This window comes from Nelumbo lutea, chromosome 1, assembly GCF_056320005.1.
Source record: "Nelumbo lutea isolate HS-2025 chromosome 1, American lotus-T2T, whole genome shotgun sequence".
NCBI classification, from domain to species: Eukaryota; Viridiplantae; Streptophyta; class Magnoliopsida; order Proteales; family Nelumbonaceae; genus Nelumbo; species Nelumbo lutea.
In genome coordinates, this window is record NC_142684.1 from 168,364,819 (window position 1) to 168,386,893 (window position 22,075).

Below are 22,075 nucleotides of genomic sequence, written 5' to 3' on the forward strand. Positions count from 1 at the left end.
AACTAGGTAACAAATCTCCCTAAGTAAAACTGATTTCTAAAAATATTTGTACAACTCACAAACCTCTCCACTACCTAAAATAGCACATAATCAAATATAATACATAATTACCGAAATCTTCCAAGAAAAAGTGACTGAACAGTTCATGGAGTGAGTTATACTACTAATGGACATCAAATTCATAGGTAATTTTGGAACATGCAGTACATTAGAAAGGGTAAGGCCGCGTGGGAGAGGTATGGTACTTTGGCCAGCTATGGTAGAGAAAGAACCATCGGCTAGTCTCACCTTATCTCTCCTAGAGAGAAAGTTATATGTCTTAAATAAATTTGACTTACCGGTCATGTGGTTTGAGGCTTCGGAGTCAATAACCCAAGGAGAATCAGTGGTATGAGATGACACATGGAAGGCAGTGGCAGCGTTACCTGGCGGAGAGTCCTACCATACAATTCCAAATGGTCATGAAAGGAGTTGATAATTTTTTCCTTAGGGTCAGAACTGGGATGCCTCTCCTGAGTTACCAATGGACTAGTCTCTGGAGACGCTATATTAGTTGAGTTATACTTTTTCTGATTTTGCTGACTTGGCTTCTTGCCCTGATCAGGTGTTGACTTCTTACCCAAATCCTGTGTCCATTTAGGTTTTCCATTGGAGATCCCAACATGTGTCTCTAGTGTGTATTGTCTTCTGGCAGTGAGTGCACCAAAGTTTACTATTATCATCTGTTCTCTTGTGAGAGTCACTTTTCTTAAAAGCACCTCCGACATTTGTATCTGAATTTCCCCGGACAGCTAGGGCAACTGACTCCCCCTCTACACAATTCATCACACTTCTTCTACTCTCTTTTGACTGCACTAAGGCATACACCTCTTGAACTGATGGCAAGTCTTTACTACCCAGGATCTGCACCCTCATGGACTCATATGAAGGATTCAGCCCTAGGAGGAAGGCAAAGACCCGTTGCTGAGATACAAGTGACTTATACGCCTTGGCATCTTCATCACACTTCCAATTCACATTCTTGTAGTGATCAAGTTCTTTCCATATCGATGTCAAATCAGAATAGTACATCGAGAAACTCCTCTCCCCCTGCTTGCAAGTAGAGGATTCAGCTTGCAGTTGGTATATCTTGGCGTAGTGTCTCTGCTCTGAATATGTGGACTTTGTTTGTTCCCATATCTCACAAGCAGATACAGCCCACATAAAAGTCTTCCTTACCTGTGGCAGCACGGAAACCAAGAGCCATGACATCACCATACTATTCTCTTGGTTCCACCTATCATATTCAGCACTTTCGTTCTTCGGTTCCTTCACTCTCCCATTGATGTATCCTATTTTCCCCTAGTGGTGTTGAATTTTATTCCCCTAGACCACTCAAGGTAGTTCAGACCATCAAAGGGAATAACAGCCATGGGGAAATTCATATCCATTCCCCCCCTCACTCCATTGTGGCTCTCTAAAATCTCTAAAGTAGCAGAATTCTCAGACGACATGGTAAACACAAGGTTTTTCGATCTAAAATTTCAACTTAGGATCCCTCCTTATATCGACAAAAACTCCACACACAACAATTCAGTTCTGAGCTTAATCTGAGCACAAAAAACATCACCGATTTCCAAAGAACTATGACAGGACTGGTTTTCATATCTGCATGAAGAACAGTCCCAGTCTACTGGTTTTCCAGTAAGTTCCACCACAACATTAATCAATAAGAGAGATCCTAACACACATGAAATCAGACTAACGAGCATAGAAAACTGGTCATCTATGACCTACAATCACCTTTTCATAGGTACAGGATCACACGATCCAACAAATAAAAAATATAACCCTCACAAAAGTCTGCCGACATTCAATGGTTTGGATTCATTTATTCTCCACTTGGTACACGACCCAGGAAAGAAATAAAAGAAGAAAGAAAACTTTAGGGTTGTACCAGTTGCAAATCTGATTTGATCAGGCCAAATTCAGTCCTCTGTTCCGCCCAAATTCAGCAACTTGAAGAGAAAAAACTTGGTCACCCAGATTCAACAGCCTTGCTCTGATACCATCTTGCCAATAAATCCGATTGAAATATGAGGAAGTAGAGAAGAGAAGGGAAGAAGAGAGAAAGGGAGAAGAATGAAAGGAAGAAGAAAAGGTTTGGAGCAATAGAACAGTGCTGGTGGCGCCAGCTTCTATTATATTATATAGGGTGGCAGAAATAAGAAGGGAAATGACCCTTGTGCCCCTGCTGTATGTTAGTACAATAACAGAAATGACAAAAAATAAAAAATGCTTTAACTAGCCAAACAGACCCTAACACAAATAACTAAATTATTTCAACACAACACAAATGCTATATGGGCCGAACTGCTTTGTGCAGTTCATCCCATATACCTAGATAATATTATGGGCTTTAAGTGGGCTGAAAAGGTTTTAAATTTTAATTATGGGTTTTTACAGTTATTTAATTGATTGGATCAATTATGGATTTCATGCATGTGATGTGCTACGTACATGGGCCATAAGTACTTGGTCCATGTTAATTCGATAGTGGCTCTTTCGAACACCATGGCTGAATGCACATCATTGCCATGGTGTCCTTAAGATCTTTGGATGATCTCCCTTCTAGTGGGGCTTGTTTTAGTTTCTCCCCAAGATGATCACCCCGAAACCCTAGCCGTTTTGGGCCCACTGTGAATTTGGTTTTATGAAAGTCAGTGGGAGCCACTTTGGTTTGATCTAAATCAGATCTAGGGAGTTATCCTTTTCGTTCCCTCCAGTAAATATAAGTGCATGTGATAGGGAATTTCATATGACGAATTCTCTAAAGGCCTTCCATCATTAGTATGAAGGTTGGCTGTAGTGGTGGGTGGATATGCACCATAAAATTGGGCTATTCATCTGCTAATGCAGTCGGCTGGATTGCTTTATAAGATGATAGGGACGTCATAAACCGATGTGGGAGGGGCCTATCCTAAAATGGAAGATTTTCTCACGGTACCTTGGCGTTCACGAACATGATGGGTGAGCACTTACTAGACAGAAAGGTTTAACGTATAATGGCTATGAACCTTGTCTGATAGGGGCCAAAGGGATGAGTGGATGAGATCCTTCACAGAAGGTGGTGGGGTTTTGTAGCTGAAACGGTTGGCTCCATGCACCCCATGTGATTTCCCACTTTTCCAGAGACACGACTGAAACAATTAGTCCCTCCCGCTACACCACAATTAAATGGTGTGTCGGAGAAGAGGAATCGGACCCTATTGGATATGGTTTGATCACTTCTCATCCATTCAGAATTACCGACATCCTTTTGGGGATACACATTGGAGACTGCAATTTACGTGCTGAACCGGATACACATCTCTTTGATGAATTCAGGGACTACTTAAAGGACAATGGGATAGTATCACAATTAGCTCCTCCTGCTACACCACAACTTAACGGTGTTTCGGAGAGGAGGAATAGGACCTTATTGGATATGGTTCGGTCGCTTCTCATACACTCAGAGTTACCCACATCCTTTTGGGGTTACGCATTAGAGACTGCAATTTATGTGCTGAATCGGGTTCCAACCAAATCGGTTCCGAATACTCCATATGAACTTTGGACCGGAAAGAAACCAAGTGTTAGACACTTGAAGATTTGGGGTTGTCCAGCACACGTTAAGAGAACGAGTGCAGACAAGTTGGAATCCAAGACCAGCCGTTGCCTATTTGTAGGCTACCCAAAAGGCTCTGTAGGTTACCTATTCTATGACCCAAGTGAGCAGAAAGTGTTCTGCAGTCGTAATGCGCAATTCTTGGAAACCGAACATATCTTGGACACCCATCGTCAGGAAGTTGTTCTTGATGAGGAGAGCTCAGGAGCAGTGGGAGATGTCCCACAAGTTCTAGGTAGTGACCAACCTAGAAGATCTACTCGGGTATCCAGGCCACCAGTCTGTTATGGTTATGACCAGGATAGTTGCCTGGTGGAAACCTTGACTAGTGAGGAGGATCCCGTGACTTACACGGAAGCTATGTTGGACATAGATTCCCAGAAGTGGGTGGAGGCCATGAGAGCAGAGATGGACTCAATGGAGACCAATGGAGTCTGGACTCTAGTAAATCCGCCCTCCGGGGTAAAAGCAATCGGTTGCAAATGGATTTACAAGAGGAAGAAGGGCCCCGATGGTAAGGTTGAGACCTTCAAGGCTTGTCTGGTGGCGAAAGGGTACACTCAGAAAGAGGGCATCGATTATGAGGAAACCTTTTCGCCTGTGGCCATGCTTAAATCCATTAGGATCCTGCTAGCTGTAGCAGCATACCATGATTATGAGATTTGGCAAATGGATGTCAAAACTGCATTCCTGAATGGAGATCTTACTGAAGATATCTATATGCAGCAGCCGCAAGGCTTCATTGCTGCAGGTCAGGAAAACATGGTATGTAAACTTAATAGATCCATTTATGGACTTAAGCAAGCTTCTAGAAGTTGGAACATCCGTTTTGACTCTGCCGTCAAATCGTTTGACTTCGAGCAGAATCCGGATGAACCCTGTGTCTACAGGAAGTACAGTGGAGATAAGGTTACCTTCTTGGTTCTGTATGTAGATGACATTCTACTCATTGGGAATGATGTAGGTATGTTAACTATGGTGAAAGTATGGTTATCACAGCAATTCTCCATGAAAGATCTTGGAGAAGCCTCCTATATACTGGGTCTTCGACTTTATAGAGATATATCAAAGAGCATAATAGGATTATCCCAATCTATTTACGTTGACAAAATAGTCAATAGATACAGTATGGAGAACTCCAAGAAAGGAAATGTTCCTTTCAGGCACAGAGTCACTCTCTCCAAGGGTATGTCTCCCAAGACTATTGAGGAGATTGAGGGCATGGAGGAGATTCCCTATGCCTTAGCTGTAGGAAGCATCATGTATGCCATGCTTTGCACTCGTCTTGACATTGCTCAGGCAGTGAGTGTGGTAAGTAGATACCAGTCTAACCCAGGATAGGATAACTGGACAGCTGTGAAAAACATACTGAAATACCTTCGAAGGACAAAAGGGGTTTTGTCTGATATTCAATGGTAGTTCATCACAGACCGTCGGGTATATTGATACCGATTGCCAGTCAGATCTAGATGGTAGAATGTCTACATCTGGTTACATCTTCACGATGGGGCCCTGTGTAGTAAGAATAACAGTCCACAACCCAAGCCGAGCACATTGTCGTAAGTGAGGCTACCTAATGGATGAAGTTGTTCAATCTAGAATTTGGAATTCAGCACATCACCCATTCCATTGTTGTGTGACAACATTGGATCTACGGAAGATTGATGTTAAAAGGTAGCATCAGTGGATAATGTGGCAGACCCATTGACTAAGCCAATTACATAGAAAGTGTTTGAGAAACACGTGAAAAGTATGAGACTCCGACTTATACTTGATTGGACCTAAGTGCAAGTGGGAGCTGTTAGACAATTATGCCCTTAGCTCCAATCAGATTGATGTATCTTTTGACATTTATTGTAAATGAATAAAGTACATAATTGATTCATGTCATTGTGGTGTGTTTCTGTGTAATACCCTTAAACTGGACACTTATGAAACTCGTGTTTGTGTAGAATTTTCACAGCCGTTGGATAGATCTGAGGAGATTTATCCCGCCAAGGCTGACACTGATATGCCGCCAAGTTGGTTGGGGTGGCTTGCCTCAGCTGCCAGGGTGAGACTTGAGGTACATGCAGTGTGGGTTTTCTTGAAACCCTGAACCGGACCAAATTCCAGTATAGCCCTGGACCTTGGAGATAGATGGGCAAAACTGGAATGTTACACTTGACTCCTAGACTCGATTATGGTACTGCATTAGGTGTTGGATTGGGTTGTTTTTGATATGCCAATCAGGGCAAAACTGGAATGTTACACTTGACTCCTAGACTCGATTATGGTACTGCATTAGGTGTCGGATTGGGTTGTTTTTGATATGCCAATCAGTGAGATCCTTAGAGGTGGTCAAAACCTGGGTATGTTGGGACAGTTCGAGAATTCACTTGAGTGGGTGATCATAATGACATGATCAGCCCATTTATCGGACAAAGTGAATAATCGGGGAATGCATTCTCTCTGATGGAATTCTAAACTGCTGGAAGTTGATATATATATATATATATATATATGGTTTCAAAATGTTTGCAAAAGGTTTTAATTCCCGGGATCCATGTGAGTAGAGTAGTGCAACACTATATCTTGTAGCCGAGGGAGAGGTCCTTTTTTGTCGGGCAGTGTTTGATCATTATAGGCTGAGAGGTTAAGTGTAATATCATTGAGGGTAATACCTGACGGGCTAATCTTGCATCTGCCCACAATTCTTGGGTTTTCATAAGGTGGCTGGATCCAAGAACCATTTAGTGTAATTGTTGGGCGCATTAAGAGCCCATAGTGATGGACTCGGGGGTTCACTGTCTCCTACAGTGAATTTGGCCAGGCCTTGTAACAAAGACAGTGAGTGCTCACTGTCTTATTCGTGAGTGCTCACCCAGTGAGTGCTCACCCATCATATTCGTGAACGCCAAGGTACTGTGAGAGAGTTCCCATTTTCTGGTGAAGCCCCTCCCACATCGGTCTATGATGTCCCTATCATCTTATGAAACATTCCAACAGATCCAGTAGCAAATTTATAGCCCATTTTTTGGTGCGTTTCCTCATTACTGAAGGACCCATCTTCATGCTAATGATGGAAGGCCTTTAGAAAGTTCATCATATGAGTCTCCCTATCACATGCACTCATATTGCTGGAGGGAACAAAGTTACGCCCTAGTTTAATTTAGATCAAACCAAAGTGGCTCCCACAGACTTTCATAAAGCCAGATTTTTGGTGGGCCTTAAACGGCTAGGGTTCCGCACGTATCCTTTTTAGGGGTGTGGGGCCCACCACTGAGGGAGATCATCCAATGATCTTTAGGGACACCATGGCAATGATGTGCGTAAGAGCCACTGTCGTATCTGCATGGGCCAAGTACTTATGGCCCATGTACATAGCACATCACACATCCATACATCACATGCAATGATAGAATTGATCCGATCAATTAATATTTGTAAAGCCCATTTTAATTCATAATATTACCGATTAATATTATCTAGGTATATGGGCCGAATAGGGTTAGGCAGTTCGGCCCATATAGCTTTCCTGCAATTAGTTGGCTTTTGCAGTTTTAACACCTTAAAACTGGGCCTTACAGGTGTGGGCCGAGTTAAGTCTCTTAATTAACCATCAATCCCTTGACCCAAAAGTTGAAAAATAGGGCTGACATCAGCCTCCATCGAACCACAGATTCGGTCCAACCAGTTTGGACCAATGTGGTTCGAATGGGTCTAGGGTTTGATTTTTAATTAAAGATTTAATTCAAGAAAACGATCTGAAATTAAATTCCTGATTAAAGAACAAGCAAGAATTAGTCACAGGGCTGTTCGCACACCTCCGTCCTGTAAAACAAAGGTCAGATTACAGTTTGCAGTTTTACAAACTGCAAATCGCAGATAGCGATTTTGATATCTGCGAAATCTCCTTCCACGCCACCATCTTTGATCAAGAAAATAAATAAATAGAAAACCCTTGTTTTTCTATTAATATTACACCTGATCGAATCCTATACATTTAGTCTAGAAAATAAAAAAAATTATTTACAGACCTGAATGTAAAAAGAAAAACTGCAAATCGTAGGTTCACTGCGCCAATCAAGATTTCGATCTCCAGTTGTACAAATAGCCCATAAATCAAGAAAAGAATAAAGAACAATTCTAAATAAATTCCTGATTTATATAAATTAATTTCAGATCATTCGCCCTTTAACCGGGAACCGATTTCCAAGAAAAACCCTAATTTGCGCAAATCGGGTAGAACGCTTTCTACCCATTTGCGCAGGTTCAGATCTGATTTAATTAGGTTCAAGATTTGAACCATGGCTCTGATACCATTGAAGGGATGAGAGATCCATCATATAGATGGCCGAACCCTGTAGGAAGGTAGGGCAAAATTTCAAAAATTTTCTCTCTCCCCATCTGGGAATCGCATTCCCTGTTTTAGAAAACTGCTTTTCAAGGATCAATCTTGAACCAAGAACCGAACCAGATTTGAACCAAAACAGTAGGAGAGGGATATACCTGATACAAAGATGCAGTATCTCCCAATGAAGGTGTTCACGCCCAAAGGAAAACTCCAAAGACCGCTCCCACTAAAGATGACACAGTGAATGGTGGAGCAGAATCAACAGGGTTTGTCCAACGAACTGAATTCTTCAGCAAGAACTCGATGGAGGCAGTGAGCACGATTTCTGATCAGCCTTTCCCCCAAGACTGATATCAAGACACCTCTTGATCGCTCCTACAATGGAGATCGAACTGGCAGTGTTGCGGAAACTGGAGAGAATGCAGGGAGAAGATGGCACAATCACACTAGTACTGTCTTCTCTCTGTGTAAACTAAGATCTGATCTCTGGAATTTGGGATGTAAGGACGAATTGAATGGTTCGCCCCCTCCTCCTTTTATAGGCTTAAAGAGAGCTCCTAATCTCATTAGGAGTTTCCTAATCCAAATCTATATTTGGATAAGGAGTTCTCTTTAAGAGATAAGGATAAGCCCTTATCTTATCTGTAGATTAGATCAGCTCTCTCCTATTCTCATTAGGAGGTTTCCAGATCTGAATTCAGATCTGGACTCTCTGAGTGGATAGGGTAAGACCCTATCCTATCTGCCGATTTAATCCCAGATCCACCCCCCTTATTTAACTAATCAAATTAGGCCAGTTCGAAATGGGCTTTAGGCCCAATAAGTCTAAGTGCTCAAACTGCTTCCAAACTGTTGCCCAGTTGGGCTTCTTTGTATGGCGTGGGACCCAAACATTGATCTACACATCAGCCACATGGGTTCAGCCTAGCCTCTGTTACAAGGCCTGGCCAAATTCACTGAAAAGACAGTGAACCCCTTGAAGCCCATCACATGGACTCCTAATGGGCCCAACACTTACACTAAGTGTTCCCTGGGCCAAGCCACCTATAAAAACCCAGGGACTGTGGGCAGATGCAAGATTAGCCCATCAGGTATTACCCTCAATGGTCTTACACTTAACCTCTCAGCCCATAATGATCAAACACTGCCCGACAAGAGATGACCTCTCCCTCGGCTGCAAGGAACAGTGCTGCACTCTCTACTCACATGGATCCCGGGAATTAAAACCTTTTGCAAACATTTTGAAACCATAATACATATATATGTATATATCCACATATAAATATATTTTGCAAAACAAATTTCAACGATTGAAATCGGCTGCCGATAGTCTTGGTTTCCATTAAAGAGAGTGCATCCCCGATCATTACCTTTGTCCGACAAATGGACTGATTCTGTCACTATGATTACCCACTCAAATGAATTTTCGGACTGTCCCAACATACCTAGGTTTTGACCCCCGCTAAGGATCTCACTGCTTGGCATATCAAAGACAGCTCAATCCGACACCTAGTGCAGTATCATAATCGAGTCTAGGGTTCAGGTGTAACTTTCCAGTTTTTCCCACTAATCTCCAAGGTCTAGGGCAATACTGGAAATCTGGTCCGGTTTAGGGTTTCAAGTAAACCTACAGTGCATGTACCTCGGGTCTCACCCTGGTAGCTGAGATAGAACCCCAACACTTGGCTGCACATCAGTGTCAGCCTTAGTAGGACAAATCTCCCTAGACTTATCCAATGGCTATGAACATTCTAAACTAACACGAGTCTCATAAGTATCCAGTCTAATAAGTGTCCAGAAGGGTCTGTCGAAAATTTGATGGTTACCCCATTCAGTCGACCCCCTTAATCTATATTAGATTCTAATAATGTTTACAAAGACAGAAATGCCCTTACTTAAGTGTGGGGCAGAGTAACTCTAATAACACTGCCACATAAGCAAGTTAATAAACAGAAGAAGACTAAATTATCCCTATTCGGCACATCTTAACACTCCCCCTCAAGCTGGAGAATATATGTCATATAATCCCAGCTTGTTACATAGATAGTTCACTTTCCCTGAGCTTAGAGCTTTTGTAAACAAATCTGCCCACTGGTCATTGGAGCCCACATGTTCTATATTTATCTCTCTAGCAAGAACCTTCTCTCTCACAAAGTGGCAATCAACCTCTATGTGCTTTGTCCTCTCATGAAAGACAGGATTAGATGAGATATGGAGTGCAGCTTGGTTGTCACAATACAATCTCATAGGTTTATCCATGTGAAACCCAGTTTCTTGTAGGAGATTCCTCAGCCACACTAATTCACAGGTAGTGTGAGCCATGGCCCTATATTCGGCTTCAGCACTGCTTCTGGCCACAACCGTCTGCTTTTTACTCTTCCATGTCACAAGATTTTCTCCCAGAAATGTGCAATAGCCTGTAGTAGATCTTCCGTCACTCACTGAGCCTGCCCAGTCTGCATCTGTATACCCAACTACTTCAAGTTTTCCTCCTAGTTTATACAATAGCCCATGACCTGGAGCTCCTTTCAGATACCTCACAATTCTAAGGACTGCATCCCAGTGAGGTATACGGGGGTTCTGCATGAATTGGCTCACCACACTGACTGCAAAGGAGATGCGGGTCTCGTGATAGTTAGATAGTTCAGCTTTCCCACTAGTCGTCTATACCTTCTAGGATCTTCAAATACTTCTCCTGTATCACTGCTCAACTTAACATTTGGTTCCATAGGGGTCTCAACTGGTTTTACACCTAACAGTCCTGTTTCTTCTAATAGATCAAGGACATATTTCCTTTGGCACAGATTCACACTTTGTTTTGACCTGACAACCTCTATTCCCAAGAAATACTTTAATGTTCCAAGGTCCTTTGTTTGAAAATGATTTTGTAGAAATACCTTTAGTTTGCCAATCCCCAATTTATCACTACCAGTGATGACAATATCATCCACATAGACCACTAATAAAATCTTCCCAGCTTCTGAGTCATAGCTGAACACTGAGTGATCAACCTGGCATTGCTTCATTCCAAAATACTTCACCACTTCGCTAAACTTCCCAAACCAAGCACAAGGAGATTGCTTCAACTCATAAATTGCTTTCTTCAGCTTGCACACCTTACCACCCTCCCCCTGAGCAACAAACCCAGGTGGTTGCTCCATATATACCTCCTTCACTAGATCACCATGGAGGAAGGCATTCTTTATGTCAAGTTGAAGGAGAGGCCAATCGTACATAACTGCCAAGGAAATTAGGATACGAATGAAACCAATTTTAGCCACCGGAGAGAATGTCTCCATGTAGTCCACACCATGCAACTGAGTAACCTTTAGCAACAAGTCTGGCCTTCAGACGCTCCACACTACCATCTGGCAAGTATTTCACAATATACACCCATTTACAGCCCACAACATGCTTACCAGGTGGGAGAGTAGTAAGTTCCCACGTTTGAGTATGTTGAAGAGCAGAAAGTTCCTCCTCCATTGCCCGCCGCCATCCAGGTGAACTAAGAGCTTCTTGAACATTGTTAGGTATGGAAATAGAAGACAAAAGTGAAACAAACTAGCGATGTGAGGTAGAAAGACGAGATAATGAAACAAAGTTGGAAATGGGATGGAGTGTAGAACTGCGTTTACCTTTCCGTAAGGCAATGGGTGGGTCAAGGTCTAAAGGTTCAGCAATAGGAGCCATGAGAGGATCCGCAGATGAGGTAGAAGCAGGAGGAGGGGCCGGTGCCATTCGACGTGTATACACTTGTCGGATCGGTGGTCGTTCAGTGGTGACCTGCACTGGATGAGATGATGAGTCTACTCCAACAACAACCTCTAGAACTGAATCACTGGCAGGAAGAGGAATAGGAGGTAAGGGTGAGGACAAGGGTGCTTCATGACTGGAGAAGAAGGGGACAGACTCAAAAAAGGTGACATCAGGGTAGACATAGCACTTTCGGGCAATGGGATTATAACACTCGTACCCTTTTTGAGTCCGAGAGTAGCCAAGGAAGACACATTTAATTGAGCATGCATCTAGCTTGTCTATTCCAGGACTCAGATTATGAATAAGGCACACACAACCAAAGACACGAGGAGTTAATGGAAACAGAGATAAAGTGGGAAACAAGATGGAGAAGGGGGACTGACCAGGAAGAATAAAGGAGGGCATCCGATTAATGAGAAAACATGCAGGGAGTACAACATCACTCCAAAACCGTTTAGGAACATTCATGTGGTGAAGCATAGACCGAGTAATTTCAAGAAGATGACGATTCTTCCGTTCAGCCACCCCATTTTGTTGAGGGGTGAAAGCACACGAGGTCTGATGAATAATGCCATGCTGTTCTAAATATTGTTGAAATGAAGTAAGAAAGTATTCACGGCCATTATTTGAACGGAGAACTTTGATTGGAACACCAAATTGTGTGCGTATTTCAGCATGAAATTTTTGAAAAATGGAAAATAATTCACTTCTTTCTTTCATTAAGTAAATCCATGTCATTCTTGAACAATCATCAATAAAGGAGTCAAAATACTTGTACCCATTATAAGACTCTATTTTGATTGGACCCCAAACATCTGAATGAACCAAAGAAAAAGGACTCAACATACAACTCTCAACTCTTGGATTGAAGGGCACACGACGGTGTTTACCAAACTGACATGACTCATTGTAAAACTGACAACTGACTCAATGATAGAACCAACATCTTGAGTGAAAAAATGGTAGGATCCATCTAATGGACGCCATGAAGGGTGCGGAATAGGTGGGCGAATTTCAAAAATTTTCCTACCTTCTCCCAACTGGGAATCATATTCCCTAAATTTAGAATACAATATTCAAGGGTCCTATTCGAACCATAATCGAACCAGATCTGAATCAAAAGGAAAAAGGGAGGATTATACCTGATCCGGATAAACAGTATCTCTCAAAGTTGGTGTTCATGCCCAAATAAGACACCAAGATCCGCTGCTGCTGAAGATGACATAGCTGTGGGTGAAACGGAACCGGCAGGGTGCGTCCTACACACTAGATCCTTCGCAAGAACCCACTGGAAACTCTGAACACCGAATCCTTTTCAGTCTTTTCTGCAAGACTGATGTCAAGAACTGATTTCTTGACTTCTTTCTTATGCAAAGATCGAATCTTGCAACAGGGAATGGCGGCAGCTGGAGGAAAACTCCTGGGACGAAGATGGTTGAACAGCTTTTCTTCCCTCTGGAGTTTTGTGAGATCTAATCTCTGTACGCAGAAAGCTTTCTTCCTTACTCAAAAACCTTGGTTCGAAATCTGATATTTCTCTCTTAGGTTTTTCTTCCTTTCTTCTTGATTAAGAAAACCTCCTAATTAGGAGTTTTCCCAATCCAAATCAATATTTGGATAGGGGATTATCTTAATCCTATTTGCAGATTAAGTTAGTTTACTCCTGATCTTATCAGGAGGTTACCAGATTCAAATCTGATTTGAATTTGGTCTCCCAGAGTGGATAAGGTCAAATGCCCAATCCTTTTACTAACATTAATCTCAGATTCGCCCCATAGATGGGTGGTCATATCAGCCCAGCTCGTAATGGGCTTTTGGCCCAGTAAGTGTTCAATGTTTAATTAGTGTTCACTATGATCACTCACTCAGATGAATTCTCAGGCTGCCTTAACATGCCCAGGTTTTGACCCCTGCTCAGGATCTCACTGATTGACATATCAAAGATAGCCCGATTCGACACCTAGTGAAGTGTCATAATCGAGTCTAGGGGTCAGGTGTAACTTTCCAGTTTTGTCCATCTATCTCCAAGGTCTAGGGCAATACTGGAAATCTGGTCCGGTTCAAGGATTCAAGTAATCCCATACTGCATGTGCCTTGGGTCTTACCCTGGTGGCCGAGACAAGCCATCCCAACACTTGGTGGCACACCAGTATCAGCCTTGGCAGGATAAATCCCCCCAGACTTATCCAATGGTTGTGAACATTTAAAACTAACACAAGTCTCTATAAGTGTCCAGTTTTAGGGTCTTACATAGAAATATACCAAACAACATGAATCAAACATGCATTTTATTTATTTACACTAAATGTCAAAAGTACATCAAATTGGATTGAAGCTAAGGGCATAGAAAACTGTCTAACAGATTATTCCACGACTCAGATTATGAACAAAGCACACACAACCAAAGATGCGAGGAGTTAATGGAAACAGAGATAAAGTGGGAAACAAGATGGAGAAGGGGGACCGACCATGAAGAATAAAGGAGGGCATCCGATTAATGAGAAAACATGTAGTGAGTACAGCATCACACTAAAACCGTTTAGGAACATTCATGTGGTGAAGCATAGACCGAGCAATTTCAAGATGACGATTCTTCTGTTCAGCCACCCCATTTTGTTGAGGGGTGAAAGTACACGAGGTCTGGTGAATAATGCCATGCTGTTCTAAATATTGTTGAAATGAAGTAAAAGTATTCACGACCATTATCTGAACGGAGAACCTTGATTGGAACACCAAATTGTGTGTGTATTTCAACATAGAATTTTTGAAAAATGGAAAATAATTCACTTATTTCTTTCATTAAGTAAATCCATGTCATTTTTGAACAATCATCAACAAAGGAGACAAAATACTTGTACCCATTATAAGATTCTATTTTGATTGGACCCCAAACATCTAAATGAACCAAAGAAAAATGACTCAACATACGACTCTCAACTCTTGGACTGAAGGGCACACGACGGTGTTTACCAAACTGGCATGACTCACATTGTAAAACTGACAACTGACTCAATGATAGAACCAACATCTTGAGAACTTTGAAAGATGGATGTCCCAGTCGGCAATGCCATTGTAGAGGAGTAAGAGAAGTCTGAGGTGCAATTAAAGATCCACCACCGTCAAGGTAATACAATCCACCAGCTTCATGCCCTCCACCAATCTTCTTCCTCGTCTTGAGATCCCGAAAAACACAAGTGGAAGGAAAGAAGGTAACAAAACAGTTAAGATCTTTGGTTATTTTACTAATAGACATAAGATTGAATGGAAACTTAGGTACATATAAAACAGATGATAAGGGGACAGAAGCCATGTCAACTTTACCAACACCACAGGTGGGAGATGAGTGAGGACCCATTGGCAAGTGTAATAGTTTGTGATGTGGAGGTTTCAGAAAGAGAAGAGAACACACCTGGAGTCCCGGTCATATGATCTGAGGCTTCAGAGTCAATAATCCAGGAAGGAGTTTTAGATGACATGCAAGCAATACCTGATTGGGCATATGTGGCAGTGGTATGCTGTGAAGTAGTTTGAAGGAACCGTTCATACTCATCAAGCGGAACACTCACCATCTCCCTCCCAGAAGTAGATGTAGATGTGGGAGGTGTTCGGTCTGCCAGTTTACTATCACTAATAACCTCACCTGCTACAGCATGATTAGCCCATTTAGAGGGATGCTGTGTGTCCTTCCCTACCACAATGAGTACACTTCCTTGTAGAGTTATTTTTTCCTCTGCCACGGCCTCCCCCTGAGTCACGGCCACCCCGACCAATCATGGAATTGCTACGGCCCCCTTTGGGAGCATGACCTCCCCTCTTGTACTATGTCCACCACCTCTAGCCGTCACAAGTGTTGATCTATCAGACTGTGTGGGGTTATCTGTCTGTCCCAAAGAAATTCTACGAAGTGTTGAGAATACTTCCTCAAGTGTAGAAAGAGTAGAGCCCCCCAATATTTGAGCTCTAACTGGTTCATATTCCGACTTCAGCCCCACTAAAAATCTTGTAACATCTAGCTGCTCCCTTTGCTGTTGCTGAACTTGAATATCTGGAGTAAGGGGATGATAGACATTGAGTTCATTCCTTATATTCTTCATGCAGGCATCGTACTCTTCTAGCGTTTTGGTTCCTTGTTGTAAATCAAATTACTCCTGATACAACTGATATACTCTTGTTGTGTTATCTTGTCCAGAATATAGCTTCTTAGCATGCTCCCATATATCCTTAGCCGTATCAAGGAACATGAAGTTGGCGCTGATTTTGGGTTCCATACTATTCCACAGCCAAGTCATGATTTGAGCATCTTCTTGTTCCCAATCATCAAACCCTAGAGAGTCAATTGGTGGCTTCTCATCTCTTACATGCTTTACTTTTTTCTTTGCCTTGAGAAAAACTTCCACTGATTTAGCCCATGGAACATAGTTCTCCCCATTTAGCTTAATTGAGGTCATTTGTACCCCTAGGTAGTCGGAGGAAATTACTACACTAGGTTTCTGATCATTGTAGCCATCTCCTATTGCTGCCATTGTACTCTTTCACAGTTGCCTCTAACTTTACTTCTCAACTACAAGCTGATTGATGTTGTTCACAGTTTGATATTTCAACACCTATTGCAGCCTCTAAACACAACAGTGGAAGCACACACTTGTTCTTATTCACACTACTGCTGATTTCACACACTTACGTCACACATAAGCATCAGTTTGCCATTCACTAATCACAAGTAGGCCCTCCTACAACCACTCAAAACAAATTGTGCATCACAAGCACCACAAGACAGTCAAATCTCAAAACAAATTGTGCATCACAAGCACCACAACACAGTCAAATCTGCTGCACCCAGTTCAGACTTGTTTAACACACTTAAGAGGGCATTACACAACCACAAGGAGTTCGGCAAGGTCACTGCATTCCACCTTACACCACTCGGCCACTTACAACAGCCCTAACACCACTTAACAACTTACAACAGCCCTACACCATTCAACAGCTTACAGCAGCCCTACACCATTCGGCCCATCTTAACAATGAACCTAGTTCTCACCATTCGGCTACTGCACACACAACTTACAACAGCCCTTCACCATTCGGCTACTGCACACACAACCCTTCCTAGGGCAACAATGAACTTAGTTCTCTAGGTTCTAATCAATACTAACAGCTTCTTGTAGGGTTTCTACCCAGAAATATAAGTAACACTAGAAGAAGAGAGAACCGACATTCCTTTGAGAATATCAATCAACCATTCACTGCTGAAGTCACTTTCCTTGTTGAAGAAGGTTATGTGCAGCAGAGAGACAAGCTGTAATGTTTCTGACCTAGGGCGAACCGGTTCTCTCCATTGACTGACCAGAAATGAAGGTGAAGAGTCACGAACAATGCTAAGGTGCTTTACCAACTGACGTAGGTCAGGAGCATGGCTCTGATACCATGTTTCGACTACTGCTACAGTAGTCCGAACAGGAAGTGGAGAAGAAGAAGAAGAAGAAGAAGAGAAGAAGGGTCTGTCGAAAATCTGATGGTTAACCCATTCAGTCGACCCCCTTAATCTATATTAGATTCTAATAATGTTTACAAAGACAGAAATGCCCTTACTTAAGTGTGGGGCAGAGTAACTCTAATAACACTGCCACATAAGCAAGTTACTTAATAAACAGAAGAAGACTAAACTACCCCTATTCGGCACATCTTAACAATTTATAATAAATGTCATAATGTACATCAATCTGATTGGAGCTAAGGGCATACACTGTCTAACATATACAAGGACAAAAGAAAGGTAGATACGGGCTCTTTTTATAAAGGGAAATAAAGAAGAGAGAGAAAGGGGAACATGTCCTTGAGAGGCAAATTTTCCACCCACGTGTCTTCCCAAAAAAGAACATGAGTCCTAGAGCAAGCATCATACCTTACAAAGTGGAGGAACTAGGGGAGGATGCCATGAATTTCCTTCCAAGGTGTTGCAAGAGTTTCCCATCTAAATACCCATCCCAACCATTTACGGAACAGCCACGGATACTTGCCACCACCGCATGCTGCAACCTCTCCCTCTCTAAGGGCCATCTCTACAACTATTTCCCTAGAAGAGCTTCATTCTTATGAGCAAGATTCCCTAAACCTAGTCCTCCTTCCTTACTTTGACTAACTACCTTCCACCTAATCAAATGATCCTTCTTCTCCCCACAAGAAATCCCTCATCATCTTCTCTATCTTCTTAGCTTCCCTGGTAGGAATCTCAAAGACAGATAGAAAGTAAATCGGCAAATTAGCAAGTTCTATTGCTTCTTAGTTAATATGATATTTTCCTTGTACTGTATTCTTTTTTTTATTATTTTTGTTGAGAATGTAAGGGAATTTATGTCCTTTCATCCTTTTTTTGTATCTGGGTGCCTTTTCAAAGGCCCATTTGTAATTTTCTTAAAAATGTAAGAAAGCTCTTCGGGAGTGAATAGTAACATACCTGATTTCTTCGACAAACTACTCTTCTTCCTCTTTTCTTCTTCTTCTTCTTCTCCTCCTCTTCTTCTTCTCGAATCTCAAGTACTTTAACTTGGTATCAGAGCATTGGAAGATCAAGGAGAGCATCTACCGCTGGTTGCGACTAACAAACGAACCTGCTGACGTCAGCAGTTCGTACAGTCGGCGGCGTTTATTTGCGGTTTTGACACCTCTTGATGCGCCTCATTTTTAGAGGAATTTTGATATACATTTCCTGGAGATTTGAAGCTATTTTACATTTTTCTTGGATTTTTTAGATGAAATTGGCGAAAATTACAGATTTGGAGTTTAGCGTTTACATGCTCGTATGGTGGGCTGGTTGCTACTAAACCTACTTGCATTTGAAGCGTGGTGATTTTTTGAGATTACAGGAAGCAGTCTCAGTTTTTTTAGAGCCCTAAAGTTATTTTTGGGAATTTTTTTCTTCCCCTATTTTGCCGCTAGCACCTTCTTTTTTTCTGTTTATTGTTGTAGCCCATGTTTAACCTTCAAGGAAAGGTGTTTGGGTGTTCAACTAGTGTTGGAAGATTGTGGTGTTGGTGAGAAAAGTGTTTTTAGAGGGGTGGTGATCAATGGATTCACACAAGGATGTGTATGTACCTACCTATGTCCTCCCGGGAAGTAATGACGGTGCTGGAGGGCAAATTACTACTGTAAAACTTGATGGAACAAATTTTCTTGAATGGTCTCAATCAGTGAAGCTCACAATTGGAGGAAGAGGCAAGTTCGGGTTTATTACCGGCAAGGAAGCTAAGTCGAAGCCTAAAGGTCCAAATTATTCCAAATGGGTGCAGGATAATTGGCTGGTTATGTCATGGTTAGTATGCTCTATTCATCCTCATGTTGCCCGCAACTATTTGTTCCTTCCAACAGCTAAGGACATTTGGGATAGGTTAACTTCAACTTATTCTCAAGCGAAGAACACAGCTAGAATCTATCAGTTGCTGAGAGAAGCATGTAATATATGACAGGGGGAGAAATCGGTGGCCATGTATTTCTCTTCCTTACAATCAGTTTGGGAAGAAATGGACCATTTAGAAGCTATGGAGTGGAAGGATCCTATTGATGTTGAACAATACAGGAAGTGCATTGAGAAAAATCGAGTCTTTAATTTTCTTGCTGGACTAAATGCTGATTATGGTTTCACCAGGCAACACATCCTTAGTGCTGATATTTTGTCACTCTCCACGGCATATTCTTTGGTACAGAATGAAGAGAGTAGGAGGATTGCCATGATGCAAGTTCCTATCAGTGAGCACACGGCTCTTGTGTCTACAAAATCCAAACAGATCTGGTAAACCTAAAGATGTAGTTTGTGGATTTTGCAAGAAGCCAAGGCACACCAAGGATAGGTGTTGGAAACTAAAGCCCAACCTAAAGCCTGAGAAGTTTAAAACCGGAAAGAAGGTAAATGCTCATGTTGGTACAACTAGTCATGATTCTCAGACTCACATGCTTGAGGGAAGTTCTTCTGCTCAGGCATCTACTCATGACACTTCTGATGTAATGGAAAAATTGAGAGGCATCTTGCTCCATCTTGAAAAGAGTGGGTTGCCTACATCTATTGGTTCACATACACCTTCCAGTGCTTTTGCAAAATTAGGTACTGCACTTGCGTGTCATGCTTCATCCTCTGGCTCTTAGATAATTGACACAGGAGCCAGTGATCATATGACTAGTATGCCTTCCTACTTTACCACGTATAAATTTTTTTCAGGGAAAGGTAAGATTACTGTTGTCGATGGATCTCAGATCCCAATCTCGGGTCTGGGTGAAGTTAAACTTACCAACAACCTTTCTCTGAAATCAGTTCTCCATGTCCCACAGCTACATAGAAATATCTTATCTTCTTGATTAGTCTTCAAAGTTTGGGTTAATGTGTCAGTCTGAGTCCTGTCATGATGAAAAACTAAGTCAATTGAAATTATGGCATCACTGTCTTGGGCATGTCTTTTGGTTTATTGAAGTTTTTGTTTCCTAGTCTGTTTGAGTCCTTGTCTAGTTTTGATCTACAATGTAAAGTCTGTCAACTATCAAAGCAATGTAGAACCACATATTTTGTAAGTAAAAAGAGAAGTAATGTTGCTTTCCATTTAATACATACTGATGTTTGGGGACCTTATTCTATTCCATGTATGGGTGGTTATAAATATTTTATTCTCTTTGTTGATGACTACTCGCAATATACCTGGCTGTATTTGATGAAGAGCCGAGATGAAGCTCCTTCAATTATAAAAGGTTTTTTCAATATGGTGGAGACAAAATTTGAAAAGAAGATTAAGATTATTAGATCTGACAATGCCAAGGAATACTTTGAGAAGCACTTACAAACTTTCCTTGAAGAGAGAGGAGCAATTCGCCAAAGTTCATGTCCTTGTACCCCCAACAAAATGGGGTATCAGAGAGGAAAAACAGACATGTGGCTGAAGTTGCAAGGGGATTGTTATTCCAGATGCATGTCCTAACTCGGTTTTGGGGGGATGTTGTACAAGCAACTATATATCTTATTTAACAGAGTTCCTTTACGGACCCTTCATCTCTAGTCTCCTCATCAACTCCTTTTTCCCGATGAGGATACCTTCCATCTTCCTCTTAAGGTCTTTGGGTGCGTTTATCTCGTCCATGACATGAGTCCTTACAGGTTGAAATTTGATCCAAAGTCTATTAAGTGTGTCTTCTTGGGATATTCTTCAGTCCAAAAAGGGTACTGTTGTTATGACCCTCACTCTGGAAAAAGGTATGTGTCCAAAGATGTTACACTCTTTGAGTCTACTCCCTTCTTTTCCTCTTCTCGTCCTTCTCTTCAAGGGGAGAATGCTAGTGAAGATCGGATTCCTTTTTGTATGACGATTCCTGCTCCAGTTGTAACTGGTATAGTCGATCTTTCTCCTTCTCCTCTTCCTCCTTGTGGTGGTAGTAATACTCTTCCTTTGCCTCCTCCTCTTCCTTGGTCTTGGCACCAGTGGTTCGTTAGAAGAAAAAAGAGGATGATTCCAGAGATTGAATGTCCATTACACTCTGACTTCTCGGACTCAAGTAATCTGGATTCTGAACCTCTTCTTGTTTCTGATACTTGCGGTGAACCTATTATGTCTCTTATAATACCTTATCTCCCTCTTGTTATGCCTATATCTCTTCCATTTCTTCTGTTTTTTATCCCTCACAATGTTACTGAGGTAGTGTAATTCCCTCATTGGAAGGATGCTATGAACTAGGAAATGGAGGCACTTGAGAAAAATCAGACATGGGAAATTGTTTCTCTTCCAGTGGGCAAAGTTCTTGTTGGTTGTAAGTGGGTTTACATAGTGAAGCATAAAGCTGATGACTCAGTTGAAAGGTATAAAGCTCGACTCGAGTTATCATATCTTTTGCTGCCCATTATTCTTGGCCCTTGTATCAAATGGATGTTAAGAATGCATTCCTTAATGGCGACCTTCAGGAAGAAGTCTACATGGAACTTCCTCCTGGAGTGAACATCCCTGGAAGTGAATGAAAGGTTTTTCATTTGAAGAAATCCCTTTATGGCCTTAAACTGTCCCCTAGAGCTTGGTTTGACAGATTCAGAAAAGCTATCTTAAAATTTGTCTTTTCTCAATCTCAAGCTGACCATACCTTGTTTATCAGGAGAGCGAATGGAAAAGTGACTATGTTGATAGTATATGTTAATGACATTGTTATTACAGGGGATGATATCTCTGGAATTGTTGAACTAAAGTCTTTTCTTGCTACTGAATTTGAAATTAAAGATCTTGGAAATCTTCGGTATTTCCTAGGGATTGAGGTCGCAAGGTCAAAGAGGGGCATTTATATTTCTCAAAGGAAATATGTCATTGATCTGCTTC

The 22,075-nt window shown here is 41.7% G+C and overlaps 2 protein-coding genes across 3 annotated transcripts in view; both read left to right on the forward strand.

Annotated features, from left to right (window-relative positions):
* The window catches only part of LOC148879047 (Tetratricopeptide repeat (TPR)-like superfamily protein), a 52,941-nt gene that overhangs the window by 24,576 nt on the left and 6,290 nt on the right, over window positions 1-22,075 (forward strand). The gene's annotated exons all lie outside the window — the stretch shown is intronic.
* On the forward strand, window positions 18,806-19,201 carry LOC148879048 (uncharacterized). Its single transcript, XM_088973938.1, has one exon. It carries the CDS (start codon window positions 18,806-18,808, stop codon window positions 19,199-19,201), a length of 396 nt encoding a protein of 131 aa, XP_088830064.1.

Excerpts from the sequence above, each read along its gene's own strand:
- LOC148879048 (XM_088973938.1), top strand. The coding sequence starts at position 18,806 with ATGGATTCACACAAGGATGTGTATGTACCTACCTATGTCCTCCCGGGA.